General features: G+C 38.7%; 1 protein-coding gene across 9 annotated transcripts in view; it reads right to left on the reverse strand.

Annotated features, from left to right (window-relative positions):
• The window catches only part of LOC145518869 (serine/threonine-protein kinase MRCK alpha-like), a 62,495-nt gene extending 44,292 nt beyond the window's left edge, over positions 1 to 18,203 (reverse strand). For 3 of the 9 annotated variants that reach the window (XM_081524014.1, XM_081523969.1, XM_081523960.1), the window contains exons 1-6: positions 18,042 to 18,203; positions 10,848 to 10,970; positions 10,591 to 10,684; positions 10,087 to 10,217; positions 8,711 to 8,775; positions 3,375 to 3,451 (exon numbers count right to left, since the gene is read on the reverse strand). In XM_081524014.1, the coding sequence (XP_081380140.1) occupies positions 3,375 to 3,451; positions 8,711 to 8,775; positions 10,087 to 10,217; positions 10,591 to 10,684; positions 10,848 to 10,970; positions 18,042 to 18,112 (561 nt within the window). In that variant the 5' untranslated portion in view covers positions 18,113 to 18,203. The remainder of the gene's footprint in view (positions 1 to 3,374; positions 3,452 to 8,710; positions 8,776 to 10,086; positions 10,218 to 10,590; positions 10,685 to 10,847; positions 10,971 to 18,041) is intronic. The other 6 variants (XM_081524025.1, XM_081523983.1, XM_081523978.1 and 3 more) reach the window with 3 other exon arrangements.
• Between the last annotated feature and the right edge of the window lie 2,284 nt (positions 18,204 to 20,487).

The following is a 20,487-nucleotide window of genomic DNA, read 5'->3' on the forward strand; positions in this document are numbered from 1 at the left end:
AATTTCAAACTAAAGTTCAAAGAATGCTTCTGTAACTTCAGCAAAAATCCTGGATTGTATACCTTTATCTTTAATGAACACATAAGCATCATTATCCTAGCCCTACCCTAGATAACCTTTTAATGAGTGGCTAAAATTTAAAGCTGTGTTTTCAGTTAAGACAAAACCTGTACTTTTCACAACAGGTACAGAACCAACAAAATACTCATTGATGTCAAAAGTAGAATTCTGTATGTTCACCAGTAAGATTAGACTATAATCTTCCTTCTAAAATATTCCTTATCGGGTTTTGGTATGAGGTTACATTAACCACATAAAATAATTTGGGGAATGTCTTAGTCAACTACAGCTCCCAAAACAAAATACCATGGATTAGGTGACTTAACAGCAGGCATATATTTCTCATAGTTCTGGAGGCTGGATGTTTTAGATCAGGGTGCCAGTGTGGTTGGCTTCTGGTGAGAATTTTCTTTCTAGCTTGCAGACAGCCAGCTCCTCGCTGCGCCCTCATATGGAAGAGGCCACTGATATATCATACAAGGGTCTCACTCTTACGATCTCATTTAACTGTTGTTTAGTTGTTAGTTGTGTTAAATTCTTTGTTACCCTATGGACTATAGCCCGCCAGGCTCCTCTGTCTATGGGATTGTCCTGGCAAGAATACTGGAGTGGGTTGCCATGCCCTCTTCCAGGGGATCTTCCTGACCCAGGGATCAAAACCATATCTCTTAATGCTTCCTCCATTGGCAGATGGGTTCTTTACTACTAGCATCACCTGGGAAGCCCATAAATATACATAAGGATAGATAAAAGATACAGATTTTATAAGAAATTGTCTCACATAAATAGATCATAAATAAATTCCTTAAATAAATAAAAGATTAAAACATATATATATATAAACATAAGGAACATAAAAAGATACAGATATTATAAGGAATTGGCTCACATGATTATGGAACATAACTAGAAGGAGATATTGATGCACAAATAGATACTGATATAAACTCTGTTGGTTCTGTTCCTCTGGAGAACCCTAAGACAGATTTTGGTGCTGCGAAGAGACTGGTTACAAATTGGGAAAGGAGTATGTCAAGGCTGTTTATTGTCATCCTGCTTATTTAACTTATATGCAGAGTACATCATGCGAAATGCTTGGCTGGATGAAGCTGGAATCAAGATTGCCAGGAGAAATATTGATTACCTCCGATATGCAGATGACACCACCTTTATGGCAGAAAGCAAAGAAGAACTAAAGAGCCTCTTGAAGAAGGTGAAAGAGGAGAGTGAAAAAACTGGCTTAAAACTCAACATTCAAAAAACTAAGATCATGGCATCCAGTCCCATCACTTCATGGCAAATAGATGGGGCAACAATGGAAACAGTGAGAGACTTTATTTTGGGGGGCTCCAAAATCACTGTAGATGGTGACTGCAGCCATGAAATTAAAAGACACTTGCTCTTTGGAAGAAAAGCTATGACAAACCTAGACAGCATATTAAAAAGCAGAGACATTATCGACAAAGGTCCATATAGTCAAAGCTATGGTTTTTCCAGTAGTCACGTATGGATGTGAGAGTTGGACCATAAAGAAGTCTGAGCGCCAAAGAATTGATGCTTTTGAACTGTGGTGTTGGAGAAGACTCGTGAGAGGCCCCTGGACTGCAAGGAGATCAAACCAGTCAATTCTAAAGGAAATGAATCCTGGACATTCATAATCCACGGGGTCACAAAGAGTCAGACACGACCAAGTAACTAATACTTCCACTTTCACATGAATGAACCCAGAGGACATTAAGGTAAGTGAAATAAGCCAGTTACAGAATGACAAATACTACATGATTCCACTTATGGGAAGAATCTAAAGTAGTCAAACTCGTAGAAGTAGAGAGAGGAATGCTGGTTGCTGATGACTAGAGGAGAGGAAAAGTGGGGAAAGGTCTGTCAATGAGGACAAAGTTTCACTTACGCAAGATGAATAAATTCTGGAGATCTGCTATACAAAGTTGTGCCAATAGCTAGCCATACTGCATTGTGTACTTGAAAACTTGTTAAGAGGGTTTATGTTAAGTGTTCTTACAGGAATTCCCTGGCAGTGCAGTAGTTAGGACTCCCTGCTTCCACTGCTGAGGGCCTCAGTTCAATCCCTGGCCAGAGAACTAAGATCCAGCAAGCAATGTAGGGGACAAAAGTGTTCCTACAACAACAATAAAAAGAAGCACAAGGAAATTTTTGGAGGTAATGGATATATCTACTACTTTGATTGTGGTGAAATTTTCTTGGGTGTATGTGTATGTCCAAAGTCATCAAATTGTATACATTAAATATGTACATCAGTTGTACATCAATTGCACCTAAATAAAGTTTTTCAAAATAAATAGATAAAATGAAACATCTCTATTAACTGTTACAGTTCTTAGTTTCCTGACTGGAACCAGATACATATCCAAGGATTCCCCAAAAACAGAGTGGGTAAATAAACTACTGTATATTCACATAATGGATGATCACATATATTGAAATACAGTTGAACATATTATTACTACACATAAATGAGACTCACCCACTCAAAGCTGTGACACAAAAGAATGTGTACAGTGTGATTCTACTTACATTCTAAAATTAAATCCTCTTGTTTAGGGATGCATACATTCATTGAGTGTAAAAACATAACAAAAAGCAAGGTGAGCAACAGAGTAGCAATTGTCTCCAGCAGAAAGAGAGGGCTTGCTCTTTCTGAGGAAGGGCACACTTGTGGGGCATCAATCATGTTTCCAATCTTCACCCGAGAGCAGGTAACAGAAGTGTTTTATGTACTTTTCTTCATGTGTGTCAGAGTTCACAATGTAAAATATTTTGTTATTTTAATTTTAATATAGATGACTTTACAGCCTACATAAACTTGCAGCCTTACTTCCATGAAAACTGTTTCTTTGTTATGTGCTTATGTCAAGCCTTCAGTCTTCTCCCGTGGAATGATATTACACAGCTGTATAGAACAGTCTTTTGGACTCTATGGGAGAGGGCGAGGGTGGGATGATATGGGAGGACGGCACTGAAGCATGTAAATTATCATATGTGAAATAAATCACCAGTCCAGGTTTGATGCATGATACAGGGTGTTCAGGGCTGGTGCACTGGGATGACCTGGAGGGATGGGATGGGGAGGGAGGTGGGAGGGGGGTTCTGGATGGGGAACACATGTACACCCATGGCAGATTCATGTCAATGTATGGCAAAACCAATACAATATTGTAAAGTAAAAAAATTAATAAAAAAAAAAAGAGTTTTATTGCAAAGGGAAGTGCTACTCCGAGAGCATCAGTGACTTCTGAAGTGGCTGCAGCCACATACCCAAGAAGTTTAGTACTTACTTCACACTGAGCCATGGCATTAGAAGTTGTATTAAAAAGTGCCAAGGAAGATGAACTTGGGTCTTGTAGCACTAAACCTGGAAGACAACAGCAAGCAGCTTATAAATGAGAAAACTGAAACTAACATTCATGCCTTTTTCAACCTTAATCTCTTTAAAATTGTTTTCAGACCATATTTTTGGAGATAACCTGACTTATTATGTGCATGCGTGCGTGCTAAGTTGCTTCAGTTATGTCTGACTCTGTGTGACCCTATGGACTGTAGCCCACCAGGTTCCTCTGTTTAAGGAATTCTCCAGGCAAGAATCCTGGAGTGGGTTGCCATGCCCTCCTCCAGGGGATCTTCCTGACCCAGGAATCGAAACCATGTCTCTTATATCTCTTGCATTGGCAGGCAGGTTCTTTAAAACTAGTGCCACCTGGGAAGCCCTAGTATACATCAGTTCAGTTCAGTCACTCAGTCGTGTCCGACTCTTTGCAACTCCATGAACCACAGCACGCCAGGCCTCCCTGTCCATCACCAACTCCTGGAGTTTACTCAAACTCATGTCCATTGAGTTGGTGATGCCATCTAACCATCTCATCCTCTGTGGTCCCCTTCTGCCTTCAATCTTTCTCAACATCAGGGTCTTTTCAAATGAGTCAGTTCTTCGCATCAGGTGGCCAAAATACTGGAGTTTCAGCTTCAGCATCAGTCCTTCCAGTGAACACCCAGGATCGATTTCCCTTGGGATGGACTGGTTGGATCTCCTTGCAGTCCAAAAGACTCTCAAGAGTCTTCTCCAACACCACAGTTTAAAAGCATCAATTCTTCTGCGCTCAGCCCTCTTTATAGTCCAACTCTCACATCCATACATGACCACTGGAAAACCATAGCCTTGACTAGACAGACTTTTGTTGACAAAGTAATGTCTCTGCTTTTTAATATGCTGTCTAGGTTGGTCATAACTTTCCTTCCAAGGAGTAAGCAACTTTTAATTTCATGGCTGCAATCACCATCTGCAGTGATTTTGGAGCCCCAAAAAATAAAGTCAGCCACTGTCTCCACTGTTTCCCCATCTATTTCCCATGAAGTGATGGGACCAGATGCCATGATCTTAGTTTTTTGAATGTTGAGCTTGAAGCCAACTTTTTGACTCTCCTCTTTCACTTTCACCAAGAGGCTCTTTAGTTCTTCGCTTTCTGCCATAAGGGTCGTATCATCTGCATGTCTGAGGTTACTGATATTTCTCCTGGCAATCTTGATTCCAGCTTGTGCTTTATCTAGTCCAGTGTTTCTCATGATGTACTCTGCATATAAGTTAAATAAGCAGGGTGACAATATACAGCCTTGACGTACTCCTTTTCCTATTTGGAACCAGTCTGTTGTTCCATGTCCAGTTCTAACTGTTGCTTCCTGACCTGCATACAGGTTTCTCAAGAGAAAGGTCAGATGGTCTGGTATTCCCATCTCTTTCAGAATTTTCCACAGTTTATTGTGATCCACACAGTCAAAGGCTTTGGCATAGTCAATAAAGCAGAAATAGATGTTTTTCTGGAACTCTCTTGCTTTTTCGATGATCCAGCAAATGTTGGCAATTTGATCTCTGGTTCCTCTGCCTCTTTTAAAACCAGCTTAAACACCTGGAAGTTCATGGTTCACGTATTGCTGAAGCCTGGCTTGGAGAATTTTGAGCATTACTTTACTAGTGTGTGAGATGAGTGCAATTGTGTGGTAGTTTGAGCATTCTTTGGTATTGCCTTTCTTTGGGATTGGAATGAAAACTGACCTTTTCCAGTTCTGTGGCCACTGCTGAGTTTTCCAAATTTGCTGACTTATTGTATATATATACATATTTAAATCAAAATAGGTTTATATTTATTTTTACATATTAAATATATCTGAGAATTATGCATCTCAAATGAAATAATTTTAGCAAATTTATGGTATACTTCTAATGAAACTATATAAATAAATTATGTAAGTTTTTATGAATTAACTCCTGTGTGTCAAGTCATTGCTTTGTTTTCCTTAAGAGTATTACATTTAAATAAATTTTGAAACATTTTTAGAAGCCTCAAGGGGATTTCAGCAATATGATCATGCCAATGATGGATGCTTTTTCTATGTTAGCTTCTCCCCACAGCAGGAATCGATTTCAAATTATTCCTCCCAGGTACCGAGTACAATTATCTGTTAGTAACCACAGGAGATGGCTTCCAGTACCCCTTGCAGATATCAAAGTCCTCTGATGCTCGAGTTCTTTACATGAAGTAATGTACAATTTGCATGTAATAACCTGCCCACATCCTCCTGTATACTTTAAATCATCTCTAGGTTATTTATAGTACTGAATACAATGTAAATACTTTGTTAATAGTTGCTGGAAGTTGGCAAATTCAATATAAATTCTATGTAAATAGCTGTTGGTGCACAGCAAAGTCAAGCTTTCCTTTATGGAGCTTTCCAGAAATCTTTTATTTTGTATTTTTTATCTGAGTTTGGGTAAATCCACAGACATGGAACTCACAAATATGGAAGGTCAAATGTATGTATTTCTTAACCTAAGTTATCTATAAGAAGAACACAGGCAGAATAAAACAGATGTTAATTATACTTAAAACTTTAATGAAAGTATAAAGGCTATATTTATTTAGATAGAATAAAATATTCACTACAAGTTTCCTTTTTTTTTCCTTAAAGGAATTTTAAAGAAATTCCACACATTATTATTTAGCAATTGTACTAACTTTAAATATATTAAAAAATAAAATCTTATGGTATGATTATAGCTTTATTTAAATACGAGAGAAGAAAAAGTATGAATTTAGACCGTCTTTAATAAGCATACATTTAACAACTGATATTGCCATGAGTGTGAATTTTCCAGCTCTAAATCGCTAACACAATTTCTTAATAGTCAAATAAGGAGATGTGTTCAGAAATGTCACATAATACTGCATAAGGATTGTACTATTCTGCACCATTCAGGGAAAAAAATAATGGTAAACATAAAACTGTGACAAATGAAACTGTGACAAATAAAAATTTTGGGGGGCTCCAAAATCACTGCAGATGGTGACTGCAGCCATGAAATTAAAAGACGCTTGCTCCTTGGAAGAAAGGTTATGATCAACCTTGACACCATATTAAAAAGCAGAGACATTACTTTGCCAACAAAGGTCCGTCTAGTCAAGGCTATGGTTTTTCCAGTAGTCATATATGGATGTGAGAGCTGGACTATAAAGAAAGCTGAGCGCTGAAGAATTGATGCTTTTGAACTGTGGTGCTGGAGAAGACTCTTGAGAGTCCCTGGGACTACAAGGAGATCCAATCAGTCCATCCTAAAGGAAATCAGTCTTGAATGTTCATTGGAAGGACTGATGTTGAAGCTGAAACTCCAATACTTTGGCCACCTGATGGGAAGAACTGACTCATTTGAAAAGCCCCTGATGCTAGGAAAGATTGAAGGCAGGAGGAGAAGGGGATGACAGAGGATGAGATGGCTGGATGGCATCACCGACTCAATGGACATGAGTTTGAGTAAACTCCAGGAGCTGGTGATGGACAGAGAGGCCTGGTGTGCTGCAGTCCGTGGGGTTGCAAAGAGTCGGACACAACTGAGTGACTGAACTGAACTGAAAAATAAAAATTCATGTTAAAAGCTTAAAATGTTAACTTGATAAAGTATTGTGATAATATATAGTCTTTGTTTTTAGGTTCCTTCAAAAAAATGTTAAGCCTAGCACTACTCCCACTCATCAAGGTTTTGGGGTCCTAAAGGACCCCATCTGCAGGTTCTGTAGTGAACGATACTCTGGCCTTGATTCCTTTGCTGGAGTATCTGCCCTGAGGCCAACACCACCTGAACTTGCTATATCGCTTATTCTATATTCGGTGCATCACTTATTCTGCCCCTCTCTTGAATTAGGACCTATCTTGGTTCTTGTCTTTGTAAGGATACTCAAGTTCTTTTTAATTCTTTCTTCTACTGTCCATAGAAAGTCAACCCACAAATATTTACTGGACAAATATTTACTTCCAGAGTTTGCCTATCCTGAATTCCTGATTCACCTACTCCCTCCCTTCCAGAATGTTGATCAGCTCTTGCAGGTTCATCCCACTCTGATACAATCCAACTGGAACCAAAAAACTGTGGAGTGAAAGCAAAGGTGAACTCAGACAGGTAGAAGCTCCACTAACATATTTGCGTAAGAAGCAGTTTCTGTTGAGAAAATGAAATATCCCTGCAGTTAAAGGTAACACCCACAGTTTTTTTTTTTTAATTAAATTCTATATAAAATGGAGTATTAGCCATAAAAAAGAATGAATTGAGTCATTTGTAGTGATGTGGATGAATCCAGAGTCTGTCATACAGAGTGAAGTAAGTCAGAAAGAGAAAAACAAATACATATTAATGCATATATATGAAATCTAGAAAAATGGTACTGATGAACCTAGTTTCAGGGCAGGAATAGAGATGCAGACATAGAGAACAGACTTGTTGACAGAGCAGAGGAAGAAGAGGGTGGGATGAACTAGAGAGTAGCATTGACATATATACACTTCTACGTATAAAATACATAGCGAGTGGGAAGTTGCTGTATAACACAGGGAACTCAACCTGATGGTCTGTAACAACCTAGAGGGGTGGGGAGTGGGAGGGAGGTTCAAGAGGGAGGGGCCATGTGTATACTTATGGCTGATTCACATTGTTGTATGGCAGAAACCAACACAACATTATAAAGCAATTATCCTCCAATTAAAAATTTCTTTAAAAATGCACCATGGGAAAAAAGTGGAGGAGGATCAGGAGCATCCTGATGCAAATCTGAGGCATCTCCCATGATGATGTCTCCTCAGCTGCACTTCGCCATCTCCCCACTTTGACTCCTACAGCTCTGAACACAGACATGCACTGCCCTGACTCTGTCTAATTTGAATAGCAGATTTTCCCATTGCCAGAGTGGCTTTGTCTTATGCTGTGACACATGGGAGCTTCCCAAAACTGGGACGTGACTGGTATAAAATAAAAAAAATTTATTACTAAAAGGTCTTTATAAAAGGTAATTCCACTTAAAGTAAAATACTTTGCTTCCTTCCACTGTGATAGAAAAATCTCTAAGTTGTATAAAACAAACCCAAACAAAATGACTCTTTGAATATTTTATCAAACAAGAGTAAACATACAGACACACCTTAACCTTGGGCTCCAAGCTGGCTTATGAGAGCTAATCTTCCACCTGCATAGTAAACTTTTTCCCTTGTAGTTAACTGGACTCATGGACATGGAATGCAATAGGTACTGATTTAGGCAACAGTTAGCCCCATACCCTTTTAGATCTGAGCTTCTCACCTTTATTCGGGTGTTCAATTTCTAACCACAGGTCAGATTGGAACTTCTCTCTGGCTTTCATTTTACTAAAAGAGGCAGAGAAAAGGGAAGACACCATTAAATGCAAAGTGCAGGAGACTGACCTATAAGTGGATTTCACTTAACTGGAATGTGGGGCTAATGCAGTTAGAGACTTCAGACAAGCTGAATTTATTACTTACAACATTCCACATAAAATGTATCAGGATTTGTTTCATAGGGAATTGAAATAATAGAGCAAATAAATGTATATACATATACTATTTTCTGTCTGATTTACATGCCTACTTTCCAGCAAATGTGTGAACTGAGATGCTCTGTGCGTAAGATGAAACAATGTGGTTTTTTCTTGAAGATTACACAGATAGCTCTTTACATTGTATCATCCACACACTGAGGAATGTCTTTTTCATGTTTAAATGAAGTACACTGGTCTTATAACTGGATCATTTGTAACATATGAAGCTTTTGGCTTTAAGTATTTCAACTTTTGCATTGAAGTTGATTCAAATGTTAATGATGACAGTTAAGTGAATTAGTCTTTAAGCCTGAAAGAGGCCCTCGGAGGCTTATATTTCTTCTTGACTCATTGAAATGACTCTTTTGGAGCACATTGATGTACAAAACAGGTGTCATGTTTATATTTTCACACTGGTTTTGAATTTTCTTTTTTTTCCTTTTACTCTCCGATACTACATCACCTCAAATACACTGATGTATTTATTAGCTATGTTTACTGTTTATTTGTATGGTTATCATATTGTCATACACATTGTTGGAGTTTAATTTGCTCTATGTTTGTGGTAAGAATGAAACAAACTGCTTTACTGACCAGCAAACAGAATGGAGAGAGGCACCCTTTAAAAAATATACATATTGCCATGTGCAAATTACAGCTATAATTTAAAATATATGGAAACTAACCTCAGTAGAACTTAAAGGTCATTTAATAATTAAAGGTCCATGGGAAATATCCCACAATTTGAGTTTACCTCATTCTATTACTATTCAAAACATTTTTTCTACATATACAAGGTATTTCTTACTAGAGGATTTGGGGTACCTGTGAATCAAGGAAATTTTGCAAATAAGGAGAAAAGAACAGAAATTTCATTCACAGATGATTTAGGTTTTAGTATATTGATATCATTTTGTAGAGATACTGGAATCAATTAAAGCCTGTTGAAAGTACATATTTTAAAAGTAACTAATTGCTTTCAAACTTCCATCACTTTTCATAGAAATAAATCTATTCTTTAAAAACAGCCATACTTTATGTCTTAGGAAGAAAGTAAACTCAACACTTTGCAACCAGATTATAAAACAATTATTTTAAAAATGATATCAGTTGGTCTCACCAGTTTAGAGTGACTGGCACAGCCTCTGGCAGGATCTTTTTGGAAATTTGCTCTCTTTCCAAAGCTGACTCCAACGTAATCATAGCTGACATATCCAGTTTATCATATTGCTCCATTGACCCTGGCATTTTCTACAAAATCAGGTAAGTAGGTTTTGAGTTCCATCTTAAATTTACAAAATTTTAAATCACCTCTAGAAAAAGTTAGGAGGTGCTAGGGACTATTAGTTTTCTTGACTAGTAAATAGAAAACTGATTGCTAAAATGTATTATTTTTCAATAAATTTGGGGATAGTATTAAAAATTCATATGAACAGTCTCATTTTTATCCTTATAATTCTGATAACTGCCTCCTTTCCAAAAAAGGTAGGGATGATCTCTTATGAAAAGGCATTTTTCAGGTTGAAATCCAATGAACTGAGATTATTCAGCAAGTTTTTTATCATCATTTTAGCTTTCCTTTTTTCCATTTTATGAGCCTTCCTGGCCTGTGACTGACACTCACTCTTGCTCCTAAAACAAAGCTGGAATTTCTTAAAGACTCCTCTTCTTTGGTTTTTTCTAACATCAAGTTCTGAGAATCTTTTTCATCCTTGATGCTATAATATAGAAAATAAAAGATAAAGGCAAACATGGAAAAAAATAAATCAACCTAAATGAGGATAAAGAAAGATACAGGACAGCAAATCTTAGCATAAAGTATTTAAAGAGTCATAACAAATAATTTATGACCAACAGAAAAGAGTAAAAATCTAAAGATACCTCCAAAATATATATCCTGGATTTTTATAATGCTCATAGAAAATGTGAAATGGTTGATCAGATTTAGGACACACTGGACAAGAGTAGACGACTTCCAGGTTCAGATCATGTAGTTGGAGAAATCTTTAATTCAAGGCAAAGATAGTTTTCAGTCAGTTCACTTCAGTTGCTCAGTCTTTGCAACCCCATGGACTGCATGCAGCACACCAGGCCTCCCTGCCCCTCACCAACTTCCGGAGTTTACTCAAACTCATGTCCACTGAGTCGGTGTTGCCATCCAACCATCTCATCCTCTGTCGTCCGCTTCTCTTTGCACCTTCAATCTTTCCTAGCATCAGGGTCTTTTCAAATGAGTCAGTTCTTCCCATCAGGTGGCCAAAGTATTGGAGTTTCAACTTCAACATCAGTCCTTCCTATGAATGTGCAGGACTGATTTCCTTTAGGATGGACTGGTTTGATCTCCTTGTAGTCTCAGGGACTCTCAAGAGTCTTCTCCAGCACCACAGTTCAAAAGCATCAATTCTTCGGCGCTCAGCTTACAGTTTTACTGACTTAATTAAGAAAAGTCACTTATGATAATTTACATGCTTCAGTGCCATTCTCCCATATCATCCCGCCCTCGCCCTCTCCCATAGAGTCCATAATACTGTTCTATTTATCTAAAAAAAAAAAAAAAAGTCACTATTCCAAACTGTTTCTTCATAGAGACTAATTTAAATATTAATGTAATCATTGAAAATCTACACTACGCCCATATGGAAAATAGCTTACTGGTAAGCCCCTCGGTAGCTCAGCTGGTTAAGAACCTGCTGGCTAATGCGGGAGACACAAAAGGCACAGATTCGATCCCTGGGTCAGGAAGATACCTTGGAGAAAGAAATGGCAACCTGCTTCAGTATTCTTGATTGGAAAATTCCAGGGACAGAAAAGCCTGGCAGGCTACAGTCCATGGAGTCACAAAGAGTCAGACACGTCTGAACATGCACACACACACACAAGCATTGTATACAGTCTACACTACTTTGTTAATATAATAGCATTAAACCTCCATTCCCAGAGGATCACTCAGTTAATGGGATAGTTAGTTCTATCACTCTCTAGCAAACTCTGATGCTGGCAAATAAAAAATGCAAGTATAAAAGCAAATGAAAGAAAATTTTGGACATACAAAGAGGTAGGAAGTGTACAACCCAGACTTTTCTGAAAGAAGCCCTCCAGGATGTTCTCTAGTGCAAGACAAACACTAAATTCAAGAGATAGGGAAAACAGGAAACACAAGAACATGGGAAAACAATTAGTAACTTATGATTATGTCTAAAATATTGTCAATAAATAATAATCTGGATTTAAACTTACATATGATGCTAGATGAAACTCCAATACTTTGGCCACCTCATGTGAAGAGTTGACTCATTGGGAAAGACCCTGATGCTGGGAAGGATAGGGGGCAGGAGGAGAAGGGGACGACAGAGGGTGAGATGGCTGGATGTCATCACCAACTCGATGGACATGGGTTTGGGTAGACTCTGGGAGTTGGTGATGGACAGGGAGGTCTGGCGTGCTGCGGTTCATGGGGTTCCAAAGAGCCGGACACAACTGAGCGACTGAACTGAACTGACTGATGATGGTAGAGTTAGAACTGGAGTGGAACTATCAGTATTATTTTTTAATTAACTTATTTATTTTAATTGGAGGCTAATTACTTTACAATATTGTGGTGGGTTTTGCCATACACTGACATGAATCAGCCATGGGTGTACATGTGTCCCCCATCCTGACCCCCCCCCCTCCCTCCCCATCCCATCCCTCTAGGTTTTCCCAGTGCACTGGCTTTGAGTGCCCTGTTTCATGCATCAAACTTGGGCTGGTGATCTGTTTCACATATGGCAATATACATGTTTCAGTGCTATTCTCTCAAATCATCCCACCCTTGCCTTCTCCCACAGATTCCAAAAGTCTCTTCTTTATATCTGTGTTTCTTTTGCTGTCTCACATACAGGGTCATCGTTACCATTCTTTCTAAATTCCATATATATGCATTAATATATTGTATTGGTGTTTTTCTTTCTGACTTACTTCACTCTGTATAATAGGCTCCAGTTTCATCCACCTCATTAGAACTGATTCAAATGCATTCTTTTTAATAGCTGAGTAATATTCCATTGTGTATATATACCACAACTTTCTTATCTATTAGTCTGCCAATGGACATCTAGGTTGCTTCCATGTCCTGGCTATTGTAAACAGTGCTGCAATGAACTTTGGGGTACACGTGTCTCAATTCTGGTTTCCTCGGTGTGTATGTCCAGCAGTGGGACTGCTGGGTCATATGGCAGTTCTATTTTCAGCTTTTTAAGGAATCTCCACACTGTTCTCCATAGTGGCTGTACTAGTTTTCATTCCCACAACAGTGTAAGAGGGTTCCCTTCTCTCTGCACTGTCTCCAGCATTTATTGTTTGTAGACTTTTTGATAGCAGCCATTCTGACCAGCGTGAGATGGAACCACATTGTGGTTTTGATTTGCATTTCTCTGATAATGAGTGATGTTGAGCATCTTTTTATGTGTTTGTTAGCCATTTGTATGTCTTCTTTGGAGAAATGTCTGTTTAGTTCTTTGGCTCATTTTTTTTTATTGGGTCATTTATTTTTCTGGTATTGAGCTGCACGAGCTGCTTGTATATTTTGGAGATTAATTCTTTGTCAGTTGCTTTGTTTGCTATTATTTTCTCCCATTCTGAAGGCTGTTTTTTCACTTTGCTTGTAGTTTCCTTTGTTGTGCAAAAGCTTTTAAGTTTAATTAGGTCCCATTTGTTTATTTTTGCTTTTATTTCCATTACTCTGGGAGGTGGGTCATAGAGGATCCTGCTGTGATTTATGTCAGATAGTGTTTTGCTTATGTTTTCCTCTAGGAGTTTTATTGTTTCTGGTCTTACATTTAGATCTTTAATCCATATGAGTTTATTTTTGTGTATGGTGTTAGAAAGTGTTCCAGTTTCATTCTTTTACAGGTGGTTGACCAGTTTTCCCAGCACCACTTGTTAAAGAGATCGTCTTTTCTCCATTGTATATTCTTGCCTCCTTTGTCAAAGATAAGGTGTCCACAGGTGTGTGCATTTATCTCTGGGCTTTCTATTTTGTTCCATCAATCTTTATTTCTGTCTTTGTGCCAAGTACCATACTTGATGATTTAGCTTTGTAGTATCGTCTGAAGTCAGGCAGGTTGATTCCTCCGGGAACTATCAGAATTCTTAACCAAGTGCAAAGAGAATACAAAAGCCCTACTCTCAGTGTCTCCACTGCCACTTCAATCTTTATGAAGCAGTAGTTCTCATAAAGTAAAGACTCTGTTGGATTAAAATTAATGCCTACCAGTAAGTAGGCAAATTCCCTTATCACCTTAGAAAAGATATGCCTTATGGAAATAAAATGACACAATTTTGAATATTTTAATTGTTAACAAATACTTAGAGCATCGTGTATCCTAATCATAAGAGGTAATATCAAAGATTCTGAATTTAATGTACTTGAAAAATACATTTGTTTGAATCTGATCTCCAGAAACGTTGTTAGGTTCAATTATGATGCTTTTGTATTAAGTGTAATTATAGTGGAACTTTTTGAAACAAGCATGAATCTCACATATATTTACATGTGATGCATAATATGAAGGGCTTTTAAGAGAAAAAAAGTATTTTCTATTATGGGCTTTCTTGCATGTTAACAATCAAAGAAGCAAACTGGATGCAATGTTTGAACAACTTCTTAGGGAAATTAAAAGGAAATAATTGCTTATGAACAAATCATAATGAAAAGAGTTTAGACAAAACACACAAACAAAATACATGCAGGGAAGAAACATAACAGTGAGATTAGTGTAGCCATTGGTCACATATTCCTGGGAACCAATTTGGTTCTACCTCCTAGGACTGATGTGAGTCTAACTATGTTAAAAGCATCTGAGAATTAAGACACAAAATGGAAAGTTATTATGTATTTAGCTGGCAGAGGAGTTAGAAGCATCTGAAATATATACATTAAAAAAATCATGCCAAATAGATGGAGGAAAAGTGGAAAGAGTGACAGATTTCATTTTCTTGGGCTCCAAAATCACTGAGAACGGTGACTGCAGCCTTAAAATGAAAAGACACTTGCTCCTTGGAAGAAAAGCTATGACAAACTCAGATAACATATTAAAAAACAGAGACATTACTTTGCCAATAAAGGTCCATATAGTCAAAGCTATGGTTTTGAGGGTAGTCATGAACGGATGTGAGAGTTGTACCATAAAGAAGCTCAGTTTAGTCGCTCAGTCGTGTCCGACTCTTTGTGACCCCATGAATCGCAGCACGCCAGGCCTCCCTGTCCATCACCAACTCCCGGAGTCTACCCAAACCCATGTCCATCGAGTCGGTGATGCCATCCAGCCATCTCATCCTCTGTCATCCCCTTCTCCTCCTGCCCCCAATCCTTCCCAGCATTAGGGTCTTTTCGCATGAGGTGGCCAAAGTATTGGAGTTTCAGCTTCAACATCAGTCCTTCCAATGAACACCTAGGACTGATCTCCTTTAGGATGGACTGGTTGGATCTCCTTGCAGTCCAAGGGACTCTCAAGAGTCTTCTCCAATAACACAGTTCAAAAGCATCAGTTCTTTGGTGCTCCGCTTTCTTCACTGTCCAACTCTCACATCCATACATGACTACTGGAAAAACCATAGCCTTGACTAGATGGACCTTTTTTGGCAAAATAATGTCTCTGCTTTTAAATATGCTATCTAGATTGGTCATAACTTTCCTTCCAGGGAGTAAGCGTCTTTTAATTTCATGGCTGCAATCACCATCTGCAGTGATTTTGGAGCCCAAAAAAATAAAGTCAGCCACTGTCTCCACTGTTTCCCCATCTATTTCCCATGAAGTGATGGGACCAGATGCCATGATCTTAGTTTTCTGAATGTTGAGCTTTAAGCCAACTTTTTCACTCTCCTCTTTCACTTTCATCAAGAGGCTCTTTAGTTCTTCACTTTCCGCTATAAGGGTGGTGTTATCTGCATATCTGAGGTTATTGATATTTCTCCTGGCAATCTTGATTCCAGCTTGTGCTTTATCCAGCCCAGCGGTTCTCATGATGTACTCTGCATATAAGTTAAATAAGCAGGGTGACAATATACACCCTTGACGTACTCCTTTTCCTATTTGGAACCAGTCTGTTGTTCCATGTCCAGTTCTAACTGTTGCTTCCTGACCTGCATACAGGTTTCTCAAGAGAAAGGTCAGATGGTCTGGTATTCCCATCTTTTTCAGAATTTTCCACAGTTTATTGTGATCCACACAGTCAAAGGCTTTGGCATGGTCAATAAAGCAGAAATAGATGTTTTTATGGAACTCTCTTGCTTTTTCGATGATCCAGTGGATGTTGGCAATTTGATCTCTGGTTCCTCTGCCTCTTTTAAAACCAGCTTGAACATCTGGAAGTTCACGGTTCACGTATTGCTGAAGCCTGGCTTGGAGAATTTTGAGCATTACTTTACTAGCATGTGAGATGAGTGCAATTGTGCGGTAGTTTGAGCATTCTTTGGTATTGCCTTTCTTTGGGACTGGAATGAAAACTGACCTTTTCCAGTCTTGTGGCCACTGCTTAGTTTTCCAGATTTGCTGGCATATTGAGTGCAGCACTTTCACAGCATCATCTTTCAGAATTTGAGTAGCTCAACTGGAATTCCATCACCTCCACTAGCTTTGATCTTAGTGATGTTTTCTAAGGCCCACTTAACTTCACATGCTAGGATGTCTGGCTCTAGGTGAGTGATCACACTATCGTGATTATCTGGGTTGTGAAGGTCTTTTTTGTACAGTTCTTCTGTGTATTCTTGCCATGTCTTCTTAACATCTTCTGCTTCTGTTAGGTCCATACCATTTCTGTCCTGAAGGCTGAGCGCCAAATTGATGCTTTCAAACCGTGGTGCTGGAGAAGACTCTTGAGAGTCCCTTGGACAGCAAGGAGATCAAACCAGTCAATCCTTTGGGAAATCAACTGTGAATATTCACTGGAAGCACTGATGCTGAAGCTAAAGCGCCAATACTTTGGCCACCTGAGGCGAAGAGCTGACTCATTAGAAAAGACACTGATGCTGGGAAAGATTAAAGGCAAGAAGAGAAGGGGATGACAGGGATGAGATGGCTGGATGGCATCAATGACTCAATGGACATGAGTTTGAGCAAGCTCTGGAAGATAGTGAAGGACAGGGAAGCCTGGCATGCTGCAGTTCATGGAGTTGCAAAGAGTCAGACATGACTTAGCAACTGAACAACAACATACCCAAACCTCAAAAGATATATAGATACATATATATATATGTGTATGTGTGTGTGTATATACATATATGTATATATATAATTTTGCCCCATTTACTTTGTCTATCACTCACTCTTCATATTTTTTTCTAAATTATTTGAAAATAAGTTGCAGACACAAGAATTTATTACCCCCTAAATACTTAAGTATAAGAACACTTCTTATATAACCACAGTACAAAAATAAAAAACTAGAAATTCAACATCAACACACTATTAACTGAAATATAGGCTATATTCAAATTTTTAAAAATTGTTATAATAGATATTTAGGTATGTTTGTATATACACACATACATATGTGTGTGTGTATATATACATATTTATATTTGCATATTGTGGCCACACAGCTTTTTTTTGTTATTGTTAAACATACACCAAAAAAGAGTTCACAGAAAGTGTCATAATTTTAAGTCTCAGTCAAAACTTTAGACTTGATAAATCAGGAAAGTGAATTGAAGGATGTTTGATAAACACAGTTAATTTCCTAATTCATTAATTTCATGGTGCATTTAAACATAGTGTGATCTGTATTTGAAAGCACTATTTCTTGTTATAATCTGTGGGAAATTAGAAAGTTAGCTTAAAAATATTTTGAAAGCAGAAGTCCTGAGATCCAGCTCTAAGTATAAATGCCATTTAGTATATATTTTTAAAAAGTATAATTGAATTATTACTAGTAAATTTGGAGAAGAAAATGGCAACCCACCCCAGTATTCTTGCCTGGATAATCTCATGGAGCCTGGTATACTACCATCCATGCAGTTGCAAAGAGTCAGACGTGACTTAGTGATTCAACAACTGGTAAATTAATAGGACAAAAACTATAGATGGGCCTTACATACCTTCCTGATGCATTCTTTAAGTGCTTATAATCATTCAGCCTACAGAATAAGGAAGTTCTGTCTTTGCTCATAGTGACATGAACAGTCCCAGGGCTTCCCCTCCTGGAGATCTTGGTGGAGAAGGAAGGCCTGAAAGTCTAGCTCTAAGTCATCCAATTGTCCAAAGGATCTGCCAGTGTGAGGCCAACTGCTGCTCCCTGGGGCTGGAAGGGTCCTGCCCCAGGGTTCCAAGGTCAGTTCTGACTTCAGTGGCAGTTGAGTGAGAAGACTCAACTGTGCAAGCTTGATGGGCATCCATGTGTAGTGGTCCAGCCTGTGAGAAAGGAGGAAATCATTCCCTGGAACACAGAATGTGAGTCATCCAGGAGGGTATTCTGGTGATGACATTGTGATACTAGATCATTAGACATAATCTTTGACTTGAACTTTCATATATAACAAACATATATATGAAATAGATATGAATTTATATTGTTGTTGTTCAGTCACTAAGTCGTGTCTGATTCTTTGTGACCTCATGGACTGCAGCACTCCAGGCTGCCCTGTCCTTCACTATCTCCCAGAGTCTGCTCAAACTCATGTCCATTGAATCAGTGATGTTATCCAACCATCTCTTACTCTGTTGCCCCTTTCTCCCTGCCCTCATATATATATGAATATATATATGTATCATGCTAAGTCACTTCAGTTGTGTCCAACTCTTGTGACCCAATGGAGTATAGCCCACCAGGCTCCTCTGTCCGTGGGATTCTTCAGGCAAGAACACTTATTTTATTTTTAGTTTGGTTTCCACATGATTATGGAGAAGGCAATGGCACCCCACTCCAGTACTCTTGCCTGGAAAATCCCATGGACGGAGGAGCCTCGTAGGCTATAGTCCATGGGGTCGCTAAGAGTCGGACACGACTGAGCGACTTCACTTTCACTTTTCCCTTTCATGCACTGGAGAAGGAAATGGCAACCCACTCCAGTATTCTTGCCTGGAGAATCCCAGAGACGGCAGAGCCTGGTGGGCTGCCGTCTATGGGGTCGCACAGAGTCGGACACGACTGAAGCGACTTAGCAGCAGCAGCAGCAGCAGCCACATGATTAGATCCATATTAGCAGCTTGGGGAGGAATTCCATAAAACTGATGTCCTGTCCTATAGTACCTTGTCGGATGGCACATACTCCAACACCAGGCACCCCAAGGACACTTGATGACCATTTGTCTCATTGTTGGTGATATTAATGTTGTTTGGGTAACCAGATTGTTTCTTGACTATAAATTTTCTTGTTTCCATTTCTAACTAATAAGCTGTTTGGTAGGGAAAATATTTCAAAACTAAGCAGTTATCCTGTTCTTCATCAAACTTTCACTCACTGATCATTCTTAATATGCTCTGAAGTAAGCGTGCATGCTAAGTCGCTTCAGTTATGCCTGACTCTGTGAGACCCTATGGACTGTAGCCCGCCCAGCTCCTCTGTCCATGGGATTCTCCAGGTAAGAATACTGGAGTGGGTTGCCATGCCCTCCTCCAGGGGATCTTTCTCACCCAAGGATCAAACTTGAGTCTCTTACAACTCCTGCATCGGCAGGCAGGTTCTTTACCACTAGTGCCACCTGGGAAGCCCAATGCTCTGAATACACATCTCCAATGCAGAGATGAATATCTGCTTTCCATGAGGACTTTGCTATTCAGGGCCCTCATTTTTTTTTTCACTATGTTTCAATTTATTAATTGAAGGATAATTGCTTTACAAAATTTTGCTATTTTCTGTCAAACCTCAACACGAATCAGCCATAGGTATACATATATCCTCTCCCTTTTGAACCTCCCTCCTATCTCCCACCCCATCCCACCCCTCTAGGTTGATACAGAGCCACTGTTTGAGTTTCCTAAGCCATACAGAAAATTCCTGTTGGCTATCTATTTTACATATGGCAATGTAGGTTTCCCTGATACTCTTTCCATACATCTCACCCTCTTCCCTCTCCCCATGTCTGTAAGTCTATTCTCTCTGTCTGGTTCTCCACTGCTGCTCTGGAAATAAATTTTTCAGTACCATTTTTCTAGATTCTGTATATATATGTTAGAATACAGTAATTATTTTTCTCTTTCTGACTTACTTCACTCTGTATAATAGGTTCTAGGTTCATCCACTTCATTAGAACTGACTCAAATGTGTTCCTTTTTAGGGTTGAGTAATATTTCATTGTGTATATGTACCACAACTTCTTTATCCATTCATCTGTTGATGGACAGAGGTTGCTTCCACATTCTAGCTATTGTAAATAGTGCTGCAATGAACAATAGGATACATGTGTCTTTTTCAATTTTGGTTTCCTCAGGGTATGTGCCTAAGAGTGGGATTACTGGGTCATATGGTGGTTTTATTCTGATTTTTTAAGGAATCTCCATACTGGCTTCCATAGTGGCTGTATCAGTTTACATTCCCACCAACA

Source organism: Giraffa tippelskirchi, chromosome 1 (genome assembly GCF_054371585.1).
Source record: "Giraffa tippelskirchi isolate mGirTip1 chromosome 1, T2T-mGirTip1v1.2.pri, whole genome shotgun sequence".
Classification (NCBI taxonomy): Eukaryota; Metazoa; Chordata; class Mammalia; order Artiodactyla; family Giraffidae; genus Giraffa; species Giraffa tippelskirchi.